Raw genomic sequence first — 23,778 nt, 5'->3', positions numbered from 1 at the left:
GAGTGGATAGACGAATTTCAAGACGGTTTTTGGAATAAACTTTGTCGAATTAATCGCAATGTATCAACCACCCTTGCCGCCTCCTCCGGTCCAGCCGCCTCCGCCGCCGCCACCACCACCAGAAGGCGAAGAAGCACTTTCGCCACCCGGCGTTAATGTGGATATCAAACCATTTAAAAGTTCCGACTCCAGTTACGTGCAACTTCCGGACACGCCTTCAACCAGTTCCATCTACAGTCCCTACCAGCAACCGGCATATGGATACGATGGATACCAATATCAGGAGACACCCCCGCAGACCTACTACAACCAGGAGAGTTACCAGTACCAAGGATCAGGAACTCCCGGTCCATACTCCTACGAGGGCTACAAGTACGGGGATCAATCTCCTGCCTATACTCCAAACTACCGCCCTCCCTACCAAAGATACAACTCCCACAGCTCCGGCCAGGGCTATCACCATCACCAGAACTACAACCAAAGTTACAATAAGAGATTCGACTCTCGCCATGGATATGAACCACGTCACGGGCATGGACACGGTCACTATGCGCACCGACCGCCTCGAGGATCAGATTATAGCCACTATGGGTCGTCAGCGAACAATGATTACTCCTCCCGTGGCTATCGCGAGAGGGAAAGGGAGAGGTCCACTTCTGCGGATAAGCCCAAACCCAAGGCAAAGGCTGAAACTGAAAGGGACCGGCTGCTGCGCCAGTGGTGCTCCAACTTCTGCGAGAAGCCAGAGGATTATGTCAAGAAGATGAATGCCCTTAGCGAAATGGAGGCTCCCGCCGAGTCCTGGGTTCGGTCCTCACCAGCCGACCCATACTACGAACGCATACAGACTGCTGGTGAGAACAAGGTCCAGGGTCGCGTGCGTCTGCAGAAGTTATGCGATCTCTTTGACGAGGAGCTGCTCCAGCGCGCAGAACGCGTTCGCCGGACCTTGCCAGTTTATGTTCCATCGCCAAGGAAGGCGCGTCGGCGTGTCTGCAAACACAAGCACAAGGCCGAAGCTTGTTCATCGTCCTCTTCGTCTGACGGGGACTCGGATGAGGATGCCTTCAAGATAGAGCAGGATTGCTGCATGGAGGAGTTGTCACGCAAGCTGAAGCATCCTCAACGGGTACACACGGATCTCTGGCACAACGATGCCGGCGAAATGAACGACGGGCCGCTGTGTCGCTGCTCAGCGAAATCCCGACGCATCGGCATTCGTCACGGGATCTATCCAGGCGAGACTGGCTATAAGTTGTGCGACCGCAATAGCAACAACGCCGGAAAGTTGTATCACTACCGGATAAGCATTTCGCCACCAACGAATTTTCTTACCAAGACACCAACTATAATCAAGCACGATGAACACGAATTCCTCTTCGAGGGCTTCTCTTTGCTCTCCCACGTGCGACTCACCGATCTTCCTGCCTGCAAGGTAATTCGATTCAACATCGAGTACACCATTGAGTATGAAGAAGAGAAGATGCCGGAGAACTTTACCATCCACGAGTTGGATCTTTTCTGTAAGACTTCCTTTTACTTTCAAGTTTAAACTACTCTCTGAATATGGGAATTCTTTTTGATTCTAGTTAAATACCTGTTCCATGAGCTGCTGGAGCTGGTGGACTTTAACCTAATGCCCAACGTGCCTGATGGTTCCTCGGAAGAGAGTTGCCCAGCTTTCCATTTCCTACCGCGGTTTGTCCGCGAGCTGCCGGACAACGGCAAGGAGGTACTGGCTATGTGCGAGGTTCTGCGATATCTCCTGGACAACTCTGCCCAGCTGGTGGAGCGCCAGCAGCTGCTGCATCTTAACCAGATCAGCCAGCACGAGTGGCAAAACTACGTGGACTTTATCAAGGGCATGCTGGTCACAAAACCCGGCTACAAGCCCTGCTCCCTTCGCGTCGATCAACTGGACAGGAACAACTCGGACCTACCGGAGTGCGTTGACCCAGAGACTGGCATCTCCCACCCGGCCATTGTGCACTTTGGGATCCGCCCGCCTCAACTGAGTTACGCTGGCAATCCAGAGTACCAGAAGGCTTGGCGGGAGTACGTAAAGTTCCGGCACCTGATGGCGAACATGTCCAAGCCATCCTTCAAGGACAAGCGCAAACTTGAGGAGAAAGAGCAGCGCCTTCAAGAAATGCGCACTCAGGGACGTATGAAGCGCAACATTACGGTAGCTATTAGTTCGGAGGGATTCTATAGGACTGGCATCATGTGCGACATTGTGCAGCACGCTATGCTGGTGCCAGTGCTGACCGGCCATCTACGCTTCCACAAGTCCCTGGATCTGCTCGAGGAGAGCATCGGATACCGCTTCAAGAATCGATACCTACTGCAACTGGCCCTGACTCATCCTTCGTACAAGGAAAACTACGGCACTAATCCGGACCACGCCCGCAACTCTCTAACCAATTGCGGCATACGGCAGCCCGAGTATGGAGACCGAAAAATACATTATATGAACACCCGAAAGCGCGGTATCAATACTCTGGTTAGCATCATGTCCCGTTTCGGCAAGGATCACGAAACTGTCTCAAACATTACCCACAACGAGCGCCTGGAGTTCTTGGGCGACGCCGTAGTGGAGTTTCTCAGCTCCATTCATTTGTTCTTCATGTTTCCCGAGCTGGAAGAAGGTGGCCTTGCCACCTACCGAGCCGCCATCGTGCAAAATCAGCACCTAGCCCTACTGGCCAAAAAGCTTCAGCTGGAAGAGTTTATGCTCTACGCTCACGGCTCAGATTTGTGCCATGAGCTGGAACTGCGCCACGCCATGGCCAACTGCTTTGAAGCTCTGATGGGAGCTCTACTTCTGGATGGCGGAATCAAGGTGGCGGATGAAGTTTTCACTGATGCGCTCTTCCGCCAGGACGAAAAGCTGTTGAACATTTGGAAGAATCTACCAGAACACCCGCTTCAAGAACAGGAACCACTCGGAGACCGCGGATGCATTGAGTCTTACCGCGTTCTGAAGGAGCTGACCAAATTCGAGGAGTCCATCGGCATCAAGTTTAAGCACATCCGTCTGCTGGCCCGTGCCTTTACCGATCGATCCATCGGCTTCACCCACTTGACACTTGGATCCAACCAGCGTCTAGAGTTCCTCGGCGACACCGTGCTCCAGTTAATCTGCTCGGAGTACCTTTACCGTCACTTTCCTGAGCATCATGAGGGTCATCTGTCTCTGCTCCGCTCATCCCTGGTGAATAATCGAACTCAGGCGGTGGTGTGCGACGATTTGGGGATGCCTCAGTATGCCAACCCGAAAACGGATTTGAAAACAAAGGACAGAGCCGATCTCCTAGAAGCTTTTCTGGGGGCCCTTTACGTTGACAAGGGGCTGCTCTACTGCGAACAATTCTGCCATGTATGTCTCTTCCCGCGGCTGCAACTTTTCATCATGAACCAGGACTGGAACGATCCCAAGTCTAAGCTCCAGCAGTGCTGCCTCACCCTGCGAACTATGGACGGCGGAGAGCCGGACATTCCCTACTATAAGGTGGTGGAAGCCAGCGGTCCAACCAACACTCGCGTCTACAAGGTGGCCGTCTATTTCCGATCAAAGCGCCTGGCTACCTCCAACGGCTCCTCCATCCAACAGGCGGAAATGAATGCCGCCAAACAGGCTCTGGAGAATTCGCGGGACCTCTTTCCGCAACTGGATCACCAAAAACGAGTGATTGCCAAGAGCATTAAGAAGCAAACTGGCAATGAGTTGGACGGTGAGCTGGGCGACCGCCAGCAGCAGGATGAGAAGATTAAGAGGCCCAAATACGCGGCACCGCTTCAGGACGAAAGCCATTTGCCCAAGCAGTACCGCATGCACGAGAACATCTCCAGTGACGAACTGCCCGATGACGATGATATGGAAAGCACAGCTCGCAAGAGTCCAACCCGTAAGTAGCTACGCAAGATGTTCCAAGGAAACTGTCTTAAATACATATAATTTTCAGTTCCTCCGAGAGCTAGAGGTAGTAGTAGTAGCAGCAGCAGTAGCAGTAGCGATAGCGATGATCCCTCATCGCCCAAGAGACGCCGCCGCGTTCGGAAGAGTGCATCCTCTTCCCCAATGTCTTCATAAGGATGCCATTCTTATATATTCCTACATATAATTTAAATAATAATCAACCAAAGGGGTTAAAAAGACGCATAAAATTCTAAAAGAAAAACGAAGCATGTTGAATTTTGAAAAGAAATATCCAACAAAGTTTCCTATTTAGCTTTAATTTGTTGGCTTCAAAGCTTGAATGATTTTTTTTAAAGAAAATATTTGGTTTTCTGTGAACAAAGGACGATAATTAAACAAGAAAGTCTTCGTTTTGCTTTTGGACACTGCTTTACCCATACGCTACTTTGAGAATTAGCTCCTAGAGTAATCTCCTTTTCGTTTTTCAAATAAACATCCCAAACCCAGATAAGCCAAAGTAAACGCTAACGCTGAGTGAAATAACTGAATCGAATTTTGGTAAATATTTTTGCCAATTCAAACTTAACACAAATGCTCTTCGTACAAAACTGCGAAAAATGAGCCCAACAACGCGATCTCACATCCAGCGCTATTTGAAGAGGGATAGCCGCCGGCCCAGACCGGAACGTCCTGATCCGCTTACCGCACTCTTTATTTGGCTCATCTCTGGCATGTTTTGTATGTCGCCTCGGGCCGCCACCGACGGCGCGGAGCTAAGAAGGCGCTGTGCCACGCGCTGGATATCGGCGGCCGTTACATTCTCTGCGTGAATTTAAGAATATAATTCAATATTAGAATGTACAAGAAATTATTGTAAATGATCTTACCAATCTCTTTAATGAAATGCTCGGGCCGTTTGCGGTGACCCGTAACTAACACCTGACGGCCAACGTCCTCGAAGACGACGGGCCGCGACTCCAGATTCATCAGCAACATCGACTGCAGCTGAATCTTCGAGCGCATCAGTTCTTCTCGACCAGGTTCAGCAGCCATTCCCATCATTTCACGGGTGATAACCTCCACCATATCGTTCATGTGCTGTGGCGGAGCACTGCCGTGGATGCAGAAGACTCCGGTGTCAGCGTAGGCGTGGTTGTAGGCAGTGGCGCTGTACATCCAATGGTAGCGATTTAGAACCTTGGTGTATAGTCGTGAGTACATTCCTTTGCCGGGTCCACCGGCAGAGAACGAGCCTCCGCCGCCCATCATGATGTTTAAGACGCACAATGGCACAAAGTCCTTGTCCTGGTGTGAGCAACCCTCAAATCCGAGCACTACGTGGGCCAGTTCCGGCAGGCCAGCAGCCGCATAGATGGGAATCTCGCACTGCTCCTAATGGGTGACTCAGTTATCACCAAGCTTTCATTTGTGGATTCCAGTTACTAACCTTTACCAAGCCGCCCGTATACTGTGCGATAGACGTATCTACTTGCGTTGGTCCCGAATCTTCTAACGCCTCGGTCTCCCAAATGGCCTTATCCTCTACAAAGTACTTTTGCACATGCTCCACCAGTTCTTCATGGTCAACCTGCATCAGATTTTCCTAAGTTATCAACATTCAAACAATATATGAAACAGACTTACGCCCACGCCGGCAATGACCATTCGCTTGGGCGAATGGTGGTGCTTGAGGTAGTTCATCAACACCTTGCGATCGATGTGGTCCAAATTCTCCACCGGACACAACTTCGGCAGCCCCAAAGTGTTGTCCCTATAGGCTGCCGAATGAATCATGTCCATCAGAATGGGCTCCTGCTCTGGTCGCATGCCGAGTGTTTCCAGTTCGAAGTTGACAGCGCGCCGCGCCAAGCTCACCTCCTGTTCGCTCAGTGTGGGCCTCAGGGTAACATCCGCCAACAGGCGGGTTACAGAGTCGATGGCTCGGCTGTCGATGCTGGCGGCGTAGATGAGCGTATCCCGTGAGCTCTGGCAGTCGCAAATGCCGCCGTTCTTTTCCAGCTCCTTCAGAATGGCGTCTTTGTTGGGGAAATTTATTGTGGACTATGAACGAGTATCAAGATAAGCTTCAACTACTCAAAGTCAGGAACTTGATACTTACATTGAAGGCCAGCTTCTCCAGGAAATGTGAGACACCGCTTGGGTAGGCTACTTCGTAGCGTGGACCGGAATCGATAACCAGACCCACGGTACAGAATTGCCCGTACCGCGGCTCCGACGCGATCCGCAGCCCGTTTGGAAGCGTAGTCACCTTTGTGACGGCGCTTTCCGCCATCGGTGACGCATAAACAGCTTCAGGAAGATTGGGCAGTGGGTCAGTGAGGGGCGGCAGGTGCGTCACAATTTCCTTGGACGGCGTGTTCACCGTGTGGGGCCCATCGGTGCTTCTCACTCCGCCGGTGATCTGCCCGATGCCGGTGCCGCTACCCACTTCGTCGCCGCCGGGTGTACTCACCTTGGTGGCGAAACCCCTTGGTAACCTGTAATGATGGGGGTTATTAACGTTAGTTAATTTCGCAACTTATCCCTTAATCCCATAAGCCACTAATCAATCGGCTAGACCCTTCATAACCAATGATTCTTACGTGCGCCAAGAGTGCCTAAGCTTCCTAAGCATGCCAATGCTACGCGCGTTCATATTGTGCTGATGATTTGGCTTTGGTACCGGTATTTACAAATTTAAACGATTTATATTTGAATTTGATTCAGAAACATATTTTTTCTTTTTTAAACGAGTAATTTTGGAAGAAAAAAGAAATGTTGATCTCTTCTTCTTCCTCTCTTGATTTAAGTGTCAGTCACACAGAATTTCTTCACAGTGTTGCCATCGCGGTTTGGAGGTGCCAACTTGCTTTTCTTTTAATTTTCCGTTAATTTAAGCTTTCTACTTTGTGCCCGCTATCAAAGAAATCAAATATTCTTTCTTTCCTTTAATGATTTCTATCCCTATTTCTTTGAACTTTTTGTTTTAATGCAGATCAAATTTCAACGTGCAGATCAACGTTATATTTATTAGATGAATTCAAAAAATTTTCATTACACAAAAGTTATACCGAAATTTAATTTTGCTTAGTCAAAATTAAAGCGCCGCTTTCCATCGAATCGGTAGCCATAGGCTGCTGCGTTTTTGGTGTCCACTAGCGCAGGATTTCGATGCTTAAAGAAGCTTCCATGGGAGTGGGCGGGACGCGAAGCGCTGTTGGGGATTCCTTCCTTTTCACGGGGATAGAACGCCTCAAACATGCCCTCGGGCGGAAGGCAGCATTCGGCTATCTTAGGATCGTTGGGGTCATAGGCAAACACAACTAGATGAAGGGCACCCAGTAGGAATACAAAAAATGTCTTGAGCAGTTTCGTAATTAAACTCATTATTTTTACAATAACACACACAAGCTCCAGGTGACTTTTACTTTTCAAGAGCCCGTATTAAAACCAGTTTCAGTCTGATGCTGGCGTTTCAGGCTTGGGGATCGAACTGAAGTGAATTCGATTAAAGCATTCATTGTTATACGGATTCGCGGTATTTGTTTTGCACTTTTACCGATTCAATAAGGAAATATAGTACCAGGCGTATAATACCGAACAATTTTTAAGCTTATTTTTAATACAACATTTTACTCTGTTTTTTTCGTAAAGTTGAGAAAAAGTTTCTATAATTTATAATAAATAAGAAAATAATGTTTCATATACAAGTTGTTTATAAAAGTTTGTAATGTTTTGATGTTAATGTAGACATTTCATAAAGAAATAAATTCTTTTCATAAAGCTTTTCTTTTAAAGCTTAAAATATTTTGCGCCAAATTTGTAAGCTGATCTGGCAGCATAATACCGGGAATTTCCAAAAAAATGCAGCACTATCTGGCACCTTTTTATCTCATTCCTTTGGCTATCCCCGAGTTACTTCTTCAGAATAAGTTTCATCTCACACTCGCGAAACTTATTGCGTATTTTTCAACCTCATTCGCAAAAAAGTATTTAATATTTTACATTAATCGAATTTATTTTATCATGGCATCTTTGGGTAATGAAAATAAACAAGAGGTGTCCGATTTAGCCGGTAAGTTTTAACCCCCTCTGTCTATCTACGTATCTATGTATCTTTTTGTTTACAAATTTGACAGACGAGATTACCTTAAGAAAATTGTTGTAATTTCTTGTTTTAATTCCATTTCTCAATAGTTTAAAACCTTACAATAGCTCTGATACATGAGAAAGAATTTCTAAGAAAAAAGGAAATCGTACAACTAATCACAATCTCCTTATCAACTTGTGGATTCAAAAGAGCAAATTAATGCCAACATGTATACATGTATATAGATTGTGTGTATACATATATAAATATTTGTTTAAGCTTACACTCTTCTTAGGAATAATAAATATGGGAATCCCCTTTAAATCGAATAAGGTATAGCAATAATTTTTTTGTATTGCAGAACCAGTACGAAATGGTGAATCATTACCAACACCACTTCCTCCGCCGGAGTACTTAGCTCCTACCATTGCTACAGCTGCATTAGCCGGGGGGGAGCAAGGAGGACGCGCCCTCCTCTTGGAAAATGGAGTTTCCGACCCCGATCACACTTTTGCGGACAAAAGCCTTACCTTTGATGATCAAACGATTCGAAAAGGCTTTATCCGGAAGGTTTTCGGCATTGTCCTGGTGGGTATATTTTCGAACAAAGTATGAACAAATTGATAGATTATCCTTATATATTTCTTAGGTGCAACTACTCTTCACCTGTGGCATCATCGCTTTCTTTATTTTCCACCAACCCACGAAGAGGCTTGTCCAGAGGTATCCCCAAGTAATGCTGGTGGCCGCAGTCATTAACATCATCGTCCTGATCATGATCAGCTGCTTCGAAACTTTCCGCCGCAAGCATCCTGTCAACTTGATTTGCCTGTCCATCTACACCTTCACCATGTCTGTGCTCCTGGGAGTCGCTTCCAGTTTCATGGACGCGAACGTGGTACTCGCTGGTGTGGGAATTACCGCGATACTGGTGACCGCACTGTCCCTGTACGCCATTCAAACGAAATACGATTACACCGCAGCTCGGGGAGTCTTTTTAACTATTCTAATCGGTTTTATTGTCATTGCCTCGATGGAGATTTGGATACCCAGTCTCGTTACAAACCTTCCAATCGCCTGTCTAATGGCCATATTCTCGTGCTTTTTCCTAATCTACGATCTGCAGATGATTATCGGCGGTAATCACATGTACTCGTTCAATCCGGAGGAGTACGTGTTCGCCGCCCTGACCCTATACGTTGACATCGTACGTATTCTCGTTTATGTTCTCAGGATTCTCCAAAGATTCAATTAGAGCATTTTGGCTTCCAGTTTTTATATACGAAAGTATTATGTAACTATGCATTTTTATTTGAAACTCAATGTGCCATGTCACGAAAGAAGAGTGATTACATTAAATGTAACTGCTTGATAACCGACGAAAATCAAAAACAGGATTTTATACTATTTGTAATTCAGAATTTTATTAATTAACTTAAGTTTTTGGCTCATCTCGGTCTAAAATATTACATTATATTTGTATGTTTTACGTTTTAATGCTGTATATGCGTGTGTATGTGTGAGTAACTATAAAATACAATCACAAAATGTATGCCATCGATGATCTTATGTATTTACAGTAGAGTGGGGCGGGAGGCAGGGAGGGCAGTTGACTAAAAGGGGGCAATTATCAATACGACGATGCGAAGCGACACCACGGGAACACAGTCACAAAAATATTAGTTTGTAGATTTCGTTAAATAAGTAACTAGGGCTTGACTAAATTGTTATAAGTATTGATAAGTTTGCACATCCTACGCTACGCTACGTTACGCTGTGCTCTGGTCTGATAATTTCTGGTCTTGTCTTGGACATCATACATCATATATATATTCTATCGATCTCTGCCACAGTGTAACAATACTTCAATGAGGACTTCCGTCTGGGGTCCTTGCTGTTCCGCTGGCTCCTGAGTGTGTCTGTCTCTGTGTTATTGAGTTTTTATAGAAAACTTTGTATCAAATGCTTTGGCTATTTCCGCTCCTGGACATCAGATCGATCGTCTCCTCAATCGTCCGTGAAGGGGTGATCGGATGTCTCGCTGCTGTTGCGCCGCCTGCTCTCCAGAATACGGGTCGCCTTCTCCAGCGTCTCCTTGTAGAATATGTTCCAGCTGCTGTCGCTGGGGAGCGAGTACATCGAGTTGTCCAGGTGCCAGGTGAGACCTAGGACAATGTTGAAAGCGGACTCATCATAGCCATGGCAGCCAGAGTACCGATACGATGGCTTCTTGTTGAATTTGCAGCCATTCGACTGGGCACCTGCAAAAAAATTAATTCAAAAGCATTAGTATACATTTCTTTCAGTGCTTACAGTATCAAAATATTTACGGAATAAATTGGAATTGTAGACCAAATTAGATAAACGATTAACTGGAAAATGCGGCTTATCAAATACAACCATTATAATTATGCCTCAGTCGAGTGATGAAATGGAAACGGTAATGGTGTCAGAGAAACCAGAAGTCCCTGGCATCGCCATACAATGTGAACTGATTTCACCCAAAGGACACTATCCCAAGTCCTATGCATTCGATATACAGGACATTCAAGTTCGCAGAGGCCTAGTGCGCCGGGTCTATGGCATTTTAATTGTAGGTAGTGCCAATATTAACCATAAATTATTAAAATAATTATTTATTCAATTGCAGGTTCAGTTGGCCTTCACATTGCCATGCATTGAACTACTGCTGCGGTATCCTCTGCCATATTTCGGCGTAACTTCCCTCATATGCTTCGTGATTAGCTGTTCCCTGTATAGTTGCTTTTATGTTTGGCGGGATTGGCGCCGACACGCTCCTGGCAACTATTTCGTCCTAATACTAACCACCCTAATTGGGTCCTTCAACCGCAGCTTGTACCTTATGAGCTTGGTTCGCAATAGATGGGTAAGTCAGACAAACCATCTCAAAGCTCATGGTCCTCACTTGAACTTCCAGGTGTATGCCTATCCTGTAATTCTTATCCTGGAAATCTTGGCCCTAATACTGTACTCCGTCCAAGAAAAATTTCGCTTCACCCAGATACGAGGGATCTACGTTATAGGCCTGGTTTTTGGGTTCTTTCTGCTGCTTGCCAACTACTTGGGCTGCATGATGGAGGTGTTCTCGGGCATGGCCTGTACCATCGAGGCCTGGTACGTCATCTACGACACCCACTTGATGTTGAGCGGCCGGCACGGATACCATTTGCAGCCGACGGAGTATGTGTTTGCCGCATGCAACATCCACTGCGACGTGCCCCGAGGACTGTGGCGACTAATTAAGATGTTCTTCATCAACAAAATCATTGAAGCCATCCGAATGTTTCGTGATTGCTTCCGGACGGAAGTGTGCTAGTAGGCTTGGAAGCCCTCTTTTTTCAACCTGTTTGGACCTAATTTCAACTGTCAAAATTTTTGAATAAATTCATTCGAAATCTATTCTCGAACCATGCCTATATTTTTCCGTGCCTTCTCCAGGTCGTCTATCCGTCCCATGGTCGGGAACCAGCAGAAGAGCTATCTTCGATGGGCTTACCCGAAGATTAGAGAAAACACTCCGCCCAATAGCCCAGTCCCTGTAGGTATTTTCGAGGAAGACCCGACCCTCTACAAAAGACCACTTTGCCGTAGACTGTTGGGTGGTGCCGAAAAGCTAAAGATTAAATCCTGCATGGCTGAAAGCTCGGCCGGCCTTCATTGCGAGAGAGTCCCAACCTGGGCCAATATTCAGAAGCACATCGGCACCCTAGAAAAGACATACAATAGAAATATGAGGGAAACCCCTGGACAAAGAAATTCAAATAAAGATCTAGAACCTTTGTCAGAACACATAGATATATTTTATGATCAAATTACTGAAAGGAAGAAGAGGCCTAGGTCGCGTAGAACCCCAGCTAGGGCAACATTAAATATTCCCCAAACTCGCCACCATCTGAGCTTCTTGCTCACACGGCTAGCATCGAGGAGGAGGAGCAGGTCTCATAGGAGGAGTCCCAAAGATCCTTCAATTATTCCGGCACCACCTCCAACTATAAGAAAATTTCTTATGCAAAAGCCCAGAAGAAAGCGTCCAGTTCGATTTTCCAAGACAGAAGGTATAGAGGAATCTTTCCAAGAACCTCCACAGAAAACTAAACAACCAAAGAGAAAAAAGAAGCAAGTAGTAAGAGATGATACTATCCTTCCAGAGGAGGAACCCTTCTTACCTCGACAAGCTATGAAAAAGTTCCGAAAAAAAAGGATCTATCAAGCCTTAAGGCCTCCTCTTAAAATACCCACATCTTCTGCAGAAGATCCAAGGACAGTTTACAGAAAGGCAAAGCGGTCTAGAAATAAAGAAAGAGAGTTGGGATCAACGGACTTGGGCGATGGGTCTGAGGGTGTGGGTTCCACAATTCCAACAAAGTTGAACAAAAAACAGAGAAACCCTGATCTTTTGGAAGAAAATGTGGACAAGGAAAAAGAAGAACCAAAGAAATCGTCCTGGTTATTCGAAAGTGATGCCACGATGTCACAGAACATGGGCACAAACCGGAGCTCCGTTGGAATAATTAGAAAGATGTACACCCGAAGGAGGGGAAAGAGCAGGCAGTTGTCCTCGGATACAGTCCAAGGGCCACCAGGCCAGAAACTCATCAGAAAAGCTAAGCCGGAAGGAATGAACCCAGTACTGTCCTCACAAACTAGCCTAAAAAAACGGAAATTAATAAGGAAAAGGTCAAGGGCCGATGCTTCCGTTCTCTGGGGACCCAAGAGATCGTCTTTCAAGCTGGGCGAGGGGCTGAAGATTAAGGACTATGGTCTCAGAAAAGTGAAGAAAGCCTCGCCTCCGAAAGAAGAGGAGGATGTGAAAAACGGGGATGCTCGGACTACTCGTCGGTCCTTTCGCACCATGGACCGTGCCAGTATCACTTCGGCCAGAAGCGCCGCCAGTGACATGTTCGGCCGGCTGAGCAAGTCGTTCGATGCCTCCATTGGCTCCAAGGAAGATGTTGAAACTCGGCATTCTTGGAACAGTGTGGAGGAAACCACCGGGGACGTAGTCGTCCCTAATAATTGGGACTCGCCCGTGGACAACGATACGTTTTTCGAGAAGATTCGGCGAAACCTGATCATGATGGCCAACCAAAACAAGCCCACCCTAAGGGAAGACGTATCTTTTTCCAGCAAAATGTCCCAGGATGTCGCGCTGAACATGTATGCCTATCCCACACGAATCGATGTCCAGGATGCCACGGAGGCTAATCCGAAGAAGAGTTTGAAAAAGGGGCAGAAGCGTAAGAAGCGACGCCGAGTGCCCCTGGTAGATGCAGATACTCAGACCAAGTGCGTCTGTGAAATCTGCCACTATCTGCAGAAATTCAAGCCGGAAAAGCTCCCGCCCATCTACGCCGAAGTGGCTGCAAGGCAAAAGAATCTGAAAAACCGGCAGTACTATATGGAAAATTTGAGGTACAAGAACTTTACAATATTGGATACCGATAAGCCGGAGAACCCAGACGATTGCCGTCCCATCACTGCACCAGTAGGCAACATCCAGCCCGATTATCATTCCAAGCACACCGATCCATTAGGGGATGACGTCAAGTGTAATGGTAAGAATATTTATATGAAACGATCAATGTCAGCATCGTACTGGAGCCTTAGTAATGCCTACGCCAATAAAAGCCGCATACTTGACGACTACAAAGCCCCCAATGTATCAAAGGTATTTCAGCGCTGTTATCGTACCCTTTTCGAGGCGGACCAGCAGACGACGAACTTATCGGCGACCGACTGCCAGTATCAGGAGAAACTTTGCTGTACTTAAGGGAATATTTATTGGACTCTCCCCACTTGATGGGAATCCCTGTAAAGACGATCTAATTCCTTTACTGGGATTCACTTCAGGTGATGGAGAGAGGATATAGTTAAGAGGAATGGAGATCCAAGACTACTCCCCCGAAGGCTAGTCCTCTGCCAATGAATCCAGCACTTATTTCCAACGATTTTGGTTAAACAACTACAGGATTCATTGGGTTGTGGCATAAGCCAGTGCAGGGCTTCGATAAAGAGCATGAATATTACCCACAATTTAGTTTGGGAAATTCCAGGTCGAATAAAAATGAATTGTTTGAGGAAAACCGAAAAAGCCAGTGTCACGTTTGCCATCAATCCCAATTCAGATGGTAATTACACGAGTTACCCGATGTGAGTGCCATCAACGGAATGCCGTGCAAATGGCGGTCATTAGCCCACCGACCGTCCAACCGAAATCCCTTGGGTCGGAGGTGGCGCGAATGTGGGTTTGATTGATTTATATTGCCAGGAGACACGGGAGCGCCCCCGCACTCTGCACACACATGCCTAATGGCTGCCCACCTTGGCATCCCGATTGCCCCCCACAATACTCACCGATTGGATCGATGCACTCCTGGGTGAGGCAACACTTCAGCCAGGGCAGCAGGATCTTCTCCGTGACGAAGAGCGTGTCGGCGAAGAAGACCACATCCAGGTCCACCATCCGCAGGAAGATGAAGTTCTCGGACTCGGACTCGAAGTACTCGAACATCTTGGGGTGCGTCAGCGAGGAGACCGCCGTCACGGTGTTCCAGCCCAGAACACCGTGCACGGATGCCTGTTTTTGCATCTCCCGGAAGTCGTGGTGGCTGCCGCGCACACGCATGTGGTTCTCCATGAAGAGCACCGACCTGGCCCGCATCAGGGCATCCTTAATCACGATGGGACGGAAGGCGTGCGTCCGTTGGTCAGCGACGAAGGAGGGGAACTCGGACAGGTCGTAGGTGATCACCGAGCACCGGCTGCTGTTGCAGTAGGCGCCCAGGGCCCGCAGCTGCTCCTCGGACACGCCCAGGTCGTAGATGAGCAGGCTCTCGCTGGGCAGCTTGGAGGCGATGTTCTGGGCCAGCAGGATGGCCGAGGCTGTTTGGCCCTCCAGGACATAGGTGACAACGGTGAAGTTGCTCTTGGTGCCATTGTGCGGCGTGGTGATCCTCTTCCTTTGGCCCCGCTGCTGGCCCCCGAAGGTGATCGCCTCCTGGGACCGTTGCCCGCCTCGCAGGTCGCCCAGCTCCTGCTCCGCTCTGGTGGCGGAATTGGCATCTGGCCTGTGGTGTTTGGATGACTTGTCCGCCGCGTTCGGATGCTCGCCCTGCTGCTGATCCTGGTCCTGGGCATCTTTCGACGACGTGAATCCCAAGAGTAGCAGATATTTGGGGTCTATTTCAAGTTTCTTTCGTTCCAAACCAACGCGCAGGTTTTCCTGCGAGGAAAATAGAAGAGTTAGGACATTAGACAGGTTTAACAAAAAGGATACTCCTATTAGGAGTTCAAGGATCTCAGCCGTGACTTGCAATTGTAATCGATTAGACTGCTATCATGTCCCAAATTGAATAAAAGACTGTTAACTGTTGGGAAAATAACGCCACAATCCTGGCAACCATACTGCATGCTCAGTGAACCAAATTCGCCTCGTCATGGGAGCGATTTGGTGGCGACACATATTAGACCCCGCCTGGTGGCAACACACATGTGAAAAATCTTTCCATTACGGCCCTCCAGCACGCCTCTGTCCTACCCCGGCCTCGACCGGGCCAAGCCAATAACCCAGGCCAGAAACCCTTTGGTATGGCGCCGCACAATAAACATTCTCGTGCCGATGTCAAATTCCTGTCTATTATTTGTTTCGGCTGTGGCCAGAAGTGAGCGTGCCACATGCTCCAACTCCGGCTCCTGCTCCTGCTCCTGCCACGAGCTGGTGTCAGGTGTGCCGTGCTGCGGCAGTTTTTGGAAAGGTGGTCGGGGAAAAGCACAAATTAACCTGCGGCATAAGGCGGCCGGGCCGACAAAGGCCCAGGCCAGGAGCTGCCAAACCCAAATCGCATGACAACCCGGCCCCGGCAGTAGCAACCAAAGTGCACTCCAAAAATTACAATAAAAAGATTTCCAAATAAAAGAATGGGCTTTCCACTATAACTGCTTCAAATCTGTTTATTTTCTTTGAGTGTATCCGTGCCACAGTGGGGCAAGGCTCTGCGAAGGCGTGGAGGCGGGTGAAGTCAAGTGGGTGGACAAAACAGAGACCCCGCCCACCAGCTGACACTCTCATCACCGTTTTGTTAACAAACAACGACAGATACTGGCTGATGGACGATGGCTGATGGACGATGGCTGATGGATACTATGTAGTCGAGGAAGCAACTGGAAGCGATCAGCTCCAGGCCCAAGGCCATTTGAATCAATCAGCAACGTCCGTGTCCGCGTCCGTGTGCCACTGCACTTGCCTAAGGGGCCATATATTGATTTTCTGCCAATCGGGGTCTGGTGTTTGCAGTTCGCCCGCTGCAGACTGCACCGAAATGAAATCAGCTGAAATGGAGCTCCTGGCGATGTTCATTTCCATATCTCACAACCAGGCAGGCTGGCAGCACCCATTCCAGCTCATTCCTAGGAGGCATCGATTTCAATGTCAGCCAAATGGGGGGGATTTTGTTTACCTTGTACCTAGAGCTGGGAGCAGTAATCAGTTCGAAACAGTCGCTCCATCGAATCACATCTCGAGCAGCTCCTCCGAAATTAAATAAAAAGTAAAATTTTATTTTAATAAAATTTCATTCCGAATAAAATTTCATTCGAAATAAAAATAAATATTTGAATAAAATTTCATCAAAAATAAATATTTGAATAAAATTTCATCAAAAAAATATTATTTCTTCCGCAGGAAAATGGAAGAACTTTCGCATGACGATCAACAACTCATTCGGGACGCCTTCGGGATAATGGACAAGGAGGGCGAAGGCGCCATTACCTCCAAGGAGCTGGCGGTGGTTATAAGGGCTCTGGGCCGCCAGCCGACCGACAACGAGGTCCAGAGCATAATCAATGAGGTGGACTCGGATGGCAACGGGTCCATCGATAGTGAAGAGTTCTGCAACGTCATTTTGCGGAAGATGCGAGACACGAACGTGGAGGAGGAGCTGCGGGAGGCCTTCAGGGTTTTCGACAAGGAAAACAATGGCTACCTGTCGACCACGGAGCTGAAGAACGTCTACACGGCCCTGGGGGTCAAGGTGGGCGACGACGAGCTCGAGGAGATGATCCGCGAGTACGACCTGGATCAGGACAATCACCTCAACTACGAGGAGTTTGTCAACATGATGACGTTGAGGTAGTTAAGATAGTTAATCGGTAAGGCAGTGTCTAAAATATTTATTTATTTTTAAAACATAACCATGTTTCTTTTTCAGTTTCGTTCTTTTTTTTTTTTTTTTGTTAATTTTTTTTTATAGTTCGTTCGTTTTTTATACACTATCTAAAAGTTGGACCCACAATTTTTTAAAAAATTTAAAAAAATCAAAAAAGAAATGGACGCGGAGATGGATGGACACTTAAAGACACTCACACAAACGAAGTTTACCTCTCTTGAACGAAATTCCAAGGATAATAAGTGTTAGCTCTAAAGAGTTTAGGCAGGTCAGCGGCTCAGGATCGCCACTATCGATCCCTATCTCTCTATCAAGTTCTCCAACCGGACACGGTACTGGGAAGATTTCTCTGCTTCTCAAGCGAAGCTCATATTATGGACTTTGGCTCGGACGTGTGGACGCCGTCTCGAAACAAGGACTAACCATATTCACTGCAAGGACTTACCAATCATGATAACCTGGACTTTCTCTCGGACAATAACCTCTCGGCTTGGTCTCTTCCATATGAAAAGGAACTACAACTATATTGTGAATATTGAAAAAAAGGAATCTAATCTATAGCTTAGCAAATGAATCTACGAATAAGGCAAAGGATATTTTTGCTTTGGTTTTCTGTTTGGAGCACAACTCGATCGGAATGAAATTGATTCAAAATTCATGCGTTGTAATTTAAAAGATTTGCTTATTAGGAACTGAGTAGGAACTAAATTTTATGTTATTCAGAATATAAAGAATTTCCGGAACTCAATTGCATTTTTATTGTCCCAGGGCTTCACTTGAAATTCTCGGCCAATTCCTTGGGGCAGGCAGCCGGTCGAGGACAGCGCCAATGAGGCGCCCAAGGCGCTCGGGTCCATGTTCTGGAGGCGCGTGACTCGGAAAGAGTCGCATGTTCCTAATGGCCATCGGGAATTGGCTTGGTATGGGCTGGGGGAGAGCCACGCGACTGCCAACAATTATAAAAGCCAGCAGCGCTGATTGCGAAAGCAATTTAAATATTTTTACAACTGCTTACCCTTTCTGACCACGTTAATGAGAGCATAGACAAATATTTAGATGTTTTTTCGGTACTTTTATGGACTTGGCATGTTCTTATCACATCACCAATTACGAACCACCCTGTTATCTAAACCCACGCACAATGGGCACTCCTTAAAAAATCGGCAGAATGACTAATGTCGTGCCTTTCCATGATTCCCCCATGACTCAGCATGGCAGCCATAAAGCAGGCTTTGGAAACTAATTTTTAGAAACTTCTAATCCAGTAGCCCCAACTAATTCAGAACAACAGAAACACTCGAACTGAAAACAACCAACAGATATATATTGTGAAGCAAATACACAATTCCAAACGATATCAATAATGGATCCTCCGGAATACACCCTTCCAGCCGATCTCATCGAAGAGATCCGCCATGCATTCGCCCTCTGCGATCCCAATCGCACTGGTGCCATTCCCCTGGACGATCTGGGTACCGTGATGCGTGCCATCGGCCAGAATCCCACCGAATCGGAGATATACAGAATGCAGGAGGAGCTGGACGAGTTCGGGGCTGGGAAAATACTCTATGAAGACTTCTTAGAAATGATGACCAAGAACTATAAACTGCTCGACAAGGAGGAGGTTATCAGAACAGCATTCACAATATTCGATCGCGACTCCGATGGCTTCGTGTCCCACGCCGAGCTACGCAGCGTCTTCAACAATGTTGGCGAGAAGCTGACCGACGAGGAGTTCGACGACATATTCCGGGAGGTGGACATCGACGGCGATGGCGCCATCAACTGGAAGGATTTTTATCAAGCTTTCAAGTACTAAACTAAATTTTGCATATTTTTCGATAATAAAAAATCAAAACTACCCAAATTATAATTTATTTTAATGCTTGGGAGGTAAGGGAGTATCATCTTACCATATATATGAGGTCTGGACTCTAGAGGGGTTCTAAACCTTCATATCCTATATGAAGGTATTCTATAGGATAAATAGGTATCCTTTTGTTGAAGTTGGATTAGAAGCTGAATTAGATTAGATGGATTAGAAGCCCTTTACTTAAATAGAGGGCATTCCAGATTAGGCAGATAAAACATGGCTCTTTTATATCCGATCTTTCTAATATGTATCCTACACTCCAAGCCACTATTTATATCCTACATCACAGTATCCATGGATTTACGAAAGGTGCCCTGTCACTAAGCAGTATGGAATACTTTTCATTTAACCCAAAGACATCGAACACTACACACCTACACTTGAACACAAAAATACACAATAAAATCCTGGTAACTTGTCCCTAACCTTGACCACTAAATCCTCCAACTAAATGGACGACGAAGAACCCAACAAACGAGAGATCGAGCTGACGGAGGATGAAAAAACAGAGATTCGGGAAGCCTTTATGGTTTATGATCCCGACAACACCGGAGAGATCAAATATAAGGAATTTCGGTTAGTCTTGGACTCGCTGGGTGTCTGTCCCACAGAAGCCGACTTCTACCAGATGTGCTATGGAATGGACGAGGAGGGCACCAAAAGAGTCCGTCTTCCGCACATATATCGGCTGTTGGGCCGCCACTTCAGAGGAATGAAGAACATGGAGGCCCTGAAGGCGGCCTTCGACATCTTCGATCGGGACGGCGACAAAATCATTTCCAAAGCCGAGCTGCGCGCTGTCATGGTCAGCATGGGTGATAATACGAATGACAAGGACTTTGACGAATATTTCGAGGCGATTGACGGCGATGGGGATGGAAAGATAATCTGGGAAGAGTTCCTCCGACTAATCAGCTAACTTTCAAGCCTTAAGCCTTACCTTAAACATTACATTACAAATTCAAAATTGAACCTTCAAGACATTAAACATTAACCATTAAACGAGCATCAAGTAAGGAAGATGATGGATTTCTTTTGGGGGGGAAATTATGGGCTCTTGGATGCCACTTTTCCAGTCAGTCTGTTCTACGAAAATTAGTCAAATTACTGCAACTCGACAATTTATTTATGTTAATCAAATGTCGTGGGGGGGTCAGTGGGTCCATTGCCCGGCATGGATATCAATTTAAATAGATTATCGCAGAGCCAGGGTTTAATTTTATTGGCCTGTCAGAGGGTGGGTGGCCCTGCCCGGCGACATTAAACTGATGGCTGTCAGAGTTATCGAACAATCAATAGGGGGGTTCTATGGAGTATCTACCGGAGGTATCGCGGAGGTAAATATGGATATATGGTCAGTCGGTGTGCAAATACATTGATTAAGCTCAGGGCCATTCGTGCTGTTTAGTTTTCCATTTCCCTTTAAATGATTTGACACAAATTGGTAAATAGTTTGTTATTATTGTTCTAGAATCTAGAATCTAGACTCTGGGTTCTAGGTTCTAAACACATCAAAAGAAAGGATAGCCTATAGAAGTCACCTGTTTGTTTCTCAGGAAAAAGACACCAAAATTGTTGAGCAAGGGTCTATATATATATATATAGGTATTTGCCTTTTCAATGTCATGGAAGTTCACTTCTTTAAATAGAGAACGATGAATATGGTTTATTATTTGAAACCTTAATAGATATCTGTACTATATGATTTGATAAATGATGGCTGTTCGTCATGTTTCAATTGAAAGCCTACCACTTGCTTACATCAGTGTAATTGAATAGGATGAATCGACGTAATTCGAGTTAGTACTTGGACCTGAGACAAGCCAGAAACCAGTTTAGCAAAAAATACAATGTAGGTTACTCACGGAACTCAACACCAAGCCTATTGGCGTGCATTGTTTCTAATTTGGCGGCTGTGGGAACTGGTTTACCCCCCGAGATCGACCAAAAACACTTCAAATGCATTTAATTATTCATTTTCTCCATCCATCAGACTCTGATTTTAGAATGCTAATGCTGGCAGATAAGTTGATCCATATGAAAACACTAGTATCACTCATTAATACCCACCCTATCTCTGTTTGTCATGATACCGAAATTGTACGTTTTCGCGGCTCAGATAACAAAGTAAGTTGTAAACTTTGTGGCAAGAGGTTCATATTTTTTACGAGCCAACTAAGTTTCCTTTTTTTAAGCGTACGTGATGAGAAGTCGACCAGAAACAACATCGTTTAGTTACCTCTGGCCGTAACACATTGTAGGTTCATGAACTGCGTGGCAGATTAACCGCAAAGGCACCGCCTTGTGGCAAGCCAGAGTCTCCTCCGGTTACCCAGTGGGCCCAGTGCAACTGGACTCCGGTGGCCGGAAGGAGCCGGAATTTAATTAGTGTAAACAGCAATCGTTTTGGCATGCGAAACGCACACAGCCCAGAATCGAGTAAACAAAGCCAGAAAACTGGCCACAGAATTTGGTGTAAACACAGTCAGCACTCTGGCCCGGACCCGAACCCAGACGGATTTGGATTTGTGTTTACCTTTCCGTTTCACAGAGAGATTCCAAATTACCCTGAACCTAGAGACCAACCCAGACCACCTTCTTCCGCCAGACAACCGTCCAGAATGTGAGTGATGCTGATGACTTTCGGTTCCCTGCCGGCTTGTTTTTCTTGGCCAAATGTGGCAGACTGCCTGGCGTAGCAACCCGCATCCGCCCACCCGGCAAGACGTGCTTCAATTTGGCTAAGAGCAGCAGCGGAGTGTGGGCGTGGCTGGGCCGAGGGCGCAGTTCAAGGCCAAGGCTAATGCCAAATAAATTGGCATGCCCCTAATGAAAGCCATGCCAAGAGCAATTGGCAAGGAATGCCTGTTTCCTGATAACAGGCTCAGTGAGTCATCAGTGGGACTCTGTCGAGCTCGAAACAAATCAAATCAAACACTGATATGCTGAAGAAACCAGTAACTACATTGCACCCGTTTATCTGTGACACTTTCGAATGGCCGGCGTCCGATATAGAGAGATAATTGTTATTTAATGCCCTTATCTAGGCCATACAATCAAATTTTTGGGGGTGAGGAAGAGTTTCAAGTGATATCGGGGCACGGCCCCCGCCAGAAACTATGCCACTTGAGCTGACTCACCTGGAACTCTTTGAACTGCTGGTGGGTCTGGACGACGATGTTCTTGAAGGAATCGTTCGGCTCGCCGGCTGGCCCAAAGGCGATGAACACGATCGTTGCGATAATCACTCCGATCAGTATCAGAATCAAGTGTTTCGTGCGCATGGCCGCTAAAATTGACTTTGATTTCGCCTTGTAGCCAATTTTGCGGGCAAAGATGCGCTTCAGGGTGAGTGAGGCCTCCAGTCTGATGGGTTTTTGGGGGATTTCCGTTTCCAGCCAAATGGCAAGTGGGTCGAGTCTGTTATTTTTCACACAAGAGGCACCCGAAGATCATTGTCTATTCCCTGAAATCCCTTCGCTTCTTAATCCTTTCTTGCAATTTTAATAATGAAGTTGATATTTTAATTGTTTATTTTGATTTTTTCATCATTATCGCAGTATGTCGAGGTTACAACCTGTTAATGAAAAACGAAAGCAAAGAAATAGAAAATGTTGCTATTTGTTTTTAGAACGAAATATTTTTGGCAGTATCTTGTTTGTTTGGTTTGCGGTCTATCCCCAGATGAGCAAACAAATGCATGTTAATTTCTTTTCCGAGGAATTCCTAAACAAATGTTTGTTCTTGGTAATTTTTTAAAATAGTTTTCGGTTTAAAATAAAGAAATAAAAAATGTTTACTTATATCGTAAATATTATAACAGTCTAGCTCTGGTTACCGTTTATTTTGTGGGAATATCGTAAAAATATTCTCCAATCTTATCCCAGGTCAAGATCTTGGGGTTTCTTTGGCTCTATTAAAACATAATCTAGTAATCAGTAAAGGACATAAAAGGCTACATTATTGAGGATGCTTTTTAAGAACTTTACCCCAGATATGTAAAGATGAGGGCGAAACCAATACCCAAATACACACACCACAAAGTACGCAATGTCCCTGCCCCACTGAGCCAACGATGTGACTGACAATGAGGTGCGTTTATTGGCTCGACTTACGGTGATTTTTTATGAGCAGCCGCTCAACAAAGGGCAGCGACTTTTTGCACTTACTTTCTTCTTTGCCGCTGCGTCGTTGCTGCTTTTGTACGAGAATCTTGCATTTGCCGGCGCAGCCTCCATCAAAAATTGTCTTTCTGATAAGCTCCACACACAGAGAGACGAGCACAACACACCACCACCAACACCTTTACATAATTTACAGTTTCGATGGCTTTTACTTTCAATATTCGCAGCGCCAATTAAGAAACGGGAATTATGCCGAGCACGCAGGGCCACCAAATAACAAAACACTTGAAATGGTTTAATTTCAATTGGCTGCCTGATGCGTCTCGGGCCCAATAAGCTTTCGACGTTCTAGCCAGTTGGTATCAACACTCGTTATGCACATGCAGCAGGAGCACTATATCGAATATCTAGCGACGACCTTATCCAACAGTTCAAAAATTAGCACTCCGCTCGTGGGCGCCAGCTATAACAATTTTATGCAAATCGTCCGCGGAAAACTAGTGACGCGGTGAACAGCTGTCGCTTAGTGTGGCCAGACAACCGCGATGGGGCTCTCTCTCTCTCCGCTGAGTGCGAAGAAGAATTTG

General features: G+C 46.3%; 8 protein-coding genes across 9 annotated transcripts; 5 read left to right on the top strand and 3 right to left on the bottom strand.

Moving 5' to 3' along the window:
- Positions 1 to 58: 58 nt before the first annotated feature.
- Positions 59 to 4,185, top strand: drosha (ribonuclease 3 drosha). Its single transcript, XM_017242032.3, has 3 exons — positions 59 to 1,523; positions 1,590 to 3,908; positions 3,966 to 4,185. The coding sequence occupies exons 1-3, from the start codon at positions 59 to 61 to the stop codon at positions 4,091 to 4,093; spliced, it is 3,912 nt and encodes a 1,303-aa protein (XP_017097521.2). The 3' UTR covers positions 4,094 to 4,185.
- Positions 4,186 to 4,459: 274 nt separating this feature from the next.
- LOC108125727 (mitochondrial-processing peptidase subunit alpha) lies at positions 4,460 to 6,793 on the bottom strand. Its single transcript, XM_017242033.3, has 6 exons — positions 6,523 to 6,793; positions 6,039 to 6,417; positions 5,564 to 5,980; positions 5,367 to 5,507; positions 4,807 to 5,311; positions 4,460 to 4,741 (listed from the first exon to the last, which is right to left on the bottom strand). Exons 1-6 carry the CDS (start codon positions 6,573 to 6,575, stop codon positions 4,569 to 4,571), a joined length of 1,668 nt encoding a protein of 555 aa, XP_017097522.1. The 5' UTR covers positions 6,576 to 6,793; the 3' UTR covers positions 4,460 to 4,568.
- A 135-nt stretch (positions 6,794 to 6,928) lies between these two features.
- LOC108125728 (uncharacterized) lies at positions 6,929 to 7,561 on the bottom strand. The gene has a single exon (XM_017242034.3). It carries the CDS (start codon positions 7,304 to 7,306, stop codon positions 7,007 to 7,009), a length of 300 nt encoding a protein of 99 aa, XP_017097523.2. The 5' UTR covers positions 7,307 to 7,561; the 3' UTR covers positions 6,929 to 7,006.
- A 254-nt stretch (positions 7,562 to 7,815) lies between these two features.
- LOC108125708 (protein lifeguard 1) lies at positions 7,816 to 9,561 on the top strand. Its single transcript, XM_017242012.3, has 3 exons — positions 7,816 to 7,994; positions 8,371 to 8,597; positions 8,659 to 9,561. The coding sequence occupies exons 1-3, from the start codon at positions 7,946 to 7,948 to the stop codon at positions 9,262 to 9,264; spliced, it is 882 nt and encodes a 293-aa protein (XP_017097501.2). The 5' UTR covers positions 7,816 to 7,945; the 3' UTR covers positions 9,265 to 9,561.
- LOC108125707 (uncharacterized) lies at positions 9,407 to 23,730 on the bottom strand. Of its 2 annotated transcripts, none has more exons than XM_017242011.3 (4): positions 23,237 to 23,730; positions 22,208 to 22,644; positions 14,385 to 15,222; positions 9,407 to 10,270 (listed from the first exon to the last, which is right to left on the bottom strand). In XM_017242011.3, the coding sequence occupies exons 2-4, from the start codon at positions 22,349 to 22,351 to the stop codon at positions 10,017 to 10,019; spliced, it is 1,236 nt and encodes a 411-aa protein (XP_017097500.2). In that variant the 5' UTR covers positions 22,352 to 22,644; positions 23,237 to 23,730; the 3' UTR covers positions 9,407 to 10,016. The 2 variants fall into 2 exon arrangements, with proteins under 2 accessions (XP_017097500.2, XP_017097499.2); XM_017242010.3 differs by having other exon boundaries at positions 14,385 to 15,252; positions 23,237 to 23,729.
- Positions 10,335 to 11,362, top strand: LOC108125709 (protein lifeguard 2). Its single transcript, XM_017242013.3, has 3 exons — positions 10,335 to 10,602; positions 10,660 to 10,896; positions 10,948 to 11,362. Exons 1-3 carry the CDS (start codon positions 10,420 to 10,422, stop codon positions 11,344 to 11,346), a joined length of 819 nt encoding a protein of 272 aa, XP_017097502.2. The 5' UTR covers positions 10,335 to 10,419; the 3' UTR covers positions 11,347 to 11,362.
- Positions 11,366 to 14,388, top strand: LOC138926015 (uncharacterized). The gene has a single exon (XM_070278197.1). It carries the CDS (start codon positions 11,440 to 11,442, stop codon positions 13,798 to 13,800), a length of 2,361 nt encoding a protein of 786 aa, XP_070134298.1. The 5' UTR covers positions 11,366 to 11,439; the 3' UTR covers positions 13,801 to 14,388.
- Positions 16,424 to 17,937, top strand: azot (ahuizotl). Its single transcript, XM_017242014.3, has 3 exons — positions 16,424 to 16,576; positions 16,711 to 17,177; positions 17,237 to 17,937. Exons 1-2 carry the CDS (start codon positions 16,467 to 16,469, stop codon positions 17,159 to 17,161), a joined length of 561 nt encoding a protein of 186 aa, XP_017097503.2. The 5' UTR covers positions 16,424 to 16,466; the 3' UTR covers positions 17,162 to 17,177; positions 17,237 to 17,937.
- Positions 23,731 to 23,778: the final 48 nt, after the last annotated feature.

Source organism: Drosophila bipectinata, chromosome 2R (assembly GCF_030179905.1).
Source record: "Drosophila bipectinata strain 14024-0381.07 chromosome 2R, DbipHiC1v2, whole genome shotgun sequence".
NCBI classification, from domain to species: Eukaryota; Metazoa; Arthropoda; class Insecta; order Diptera; family Drosophilidae; genus Drosophila; species Drosophila bipectinata.
Note: the sequence above shows the minus strand (reverse complement) of the source record. Positions and strands in the feature narration are given on the sequence as shown.

Excerpts from the sequence above, each read along its gene's own strand:
- LOC138926015 (XM_070278197.1), top strand. The coding sequence starts at position 11,440 with ATGCCTATATTTTTCCGTGCCTTCTCCAGGTCGTCTATCCGTCCCATG.
- LOC108125708 (XM_017242012.3), top strand. The coding sequence starts at position 7,946 with ATGGCATCTTTGGGTAATGAAAATAAACAAGAGGTGTCCGATTTAGCC. Across the intron at positions 7,995-8,370 it reads AGAGGTGTCCGATTTAGCCG|AACCAGTACGAAATGGTGAA; the intron begins GTAAGTTTTAAC and ends TTTGTATTGCAG. Across the intron at positions 8,598-8,658 it reads AGGTTTTCGGCATTGTCCTG|GTGCAACTACTCTTCACCTG; the intron begins GTGGGTATATTT and ends TATATTTCTTAG.
- LOC108125728 (XM_017242034.3), bottom strand. The coding sequence starts at position 7,306 with ATGAGTTTAATTACGAAACTGCTCAAGACATTTTTTGTATTCCTACTG.
- azot (XM_017242014.3), top strand. The coding sequence starts at position 16,467 with ATGGGGGGGATTTTGTTTACCTTGTACCTAGAGCTGGGAGCAGTAATC. Across the intron at positions 16,577-16,710 it reads CCTCCGAAATTAAATAAAAA|GAAAATGGAAGAACTTTCGC; the intron begins GTAAAATTTTAT and ends TTTCTTCCGCAG.
- LOC108125709 (XM_017242013.3), top strand. The coding sequence starts at position 10,420 with ATGCCTCAGTCGAGTGATGAAATGGAAACGGTAATGGTGTCAGAGAAA. Across the intron at positions 10,603-10,659 it reads GGGTCTATGGCATTTTAATT|GTTCAGTTGGCCTTCACATT; the intron begins GTAGGTAGTGCC and ends ATTCAATTGCAG. Across the intron at positions 10,897-10,947 it reads GCTTGGTTCGCAATAGATGG|GTGTATGCCTATCCTGTAAT; the intron begins GTAAGTCAGACA and ends TTGAACTTCCAG.
- LOC108125727 (XM_017242033.3), bottom strand. The coding sequence starts at position 6,575 with ATGAACGCGCGTAGCATTGGCATGCTTAGGAAGCTTAGGCACTCTTGG. Across the intron at positions 5,508-5,563 it reads TGGTCATTGCCGGCGTGGGC|GTTGACCATGAAGAACTGGT; the intron begins GTAAGTCTGTTT and ends AATCTGATGCAG. Across the intron at positions 5,312-5,366 it reads ATACGGGCGGCTTGGTAAAG|GAGCAGTGCGAGATTCCCAT; the intron begins GTTAGTAACTGG and ends GTCACCCATTAG.
- LOC108125707 (XM_017242010.3), bottom strand. The coding sequence starts at position 22,351 with ATGCGCACGAAACACTTGATTCTGATACTGATCGGAGTGATTATCGCA. Across the intron at positions 15,253-22,207 it reads AGCAGTTCAAAGAGTTCCAG|GAAAACCTGCGCGTTGGTTT; the intron begins GTGAGTCAGCTC and ends TTTTCCTCGCAG. Across the intron at positions 10,271-14,384 it reads GGAGTGCATCGATCCAATCG|GTGCCCAGTCGAATGGCTGC; the intron begins GTGAGTATTGTG and ends ATTTTTTTGCAG.
- drosha (XM_017242032.3), top strand. The coding sequence starts at position 59 with ATGTATCAACCACCCTTGCCGCCTCCTCCGGTCCAGCCGCCTCCGCCG. Across the intron at positions 1,524-1,589 it reads CCACGAGTTGGATCTTTTCT|TTAAATACCTGTTCCATGAG; the intron begins GTAAGACTTCCT and ends TTTTGATTCTAG. Across the intron at positions 3,909-3,965 it reads AGCTCGCAAGAGTCCAACCC|TTCCTCCGAGAGCTAGAGGT; the intron begins GTAAGTAGCTAC and ends TATAATTTTCAG.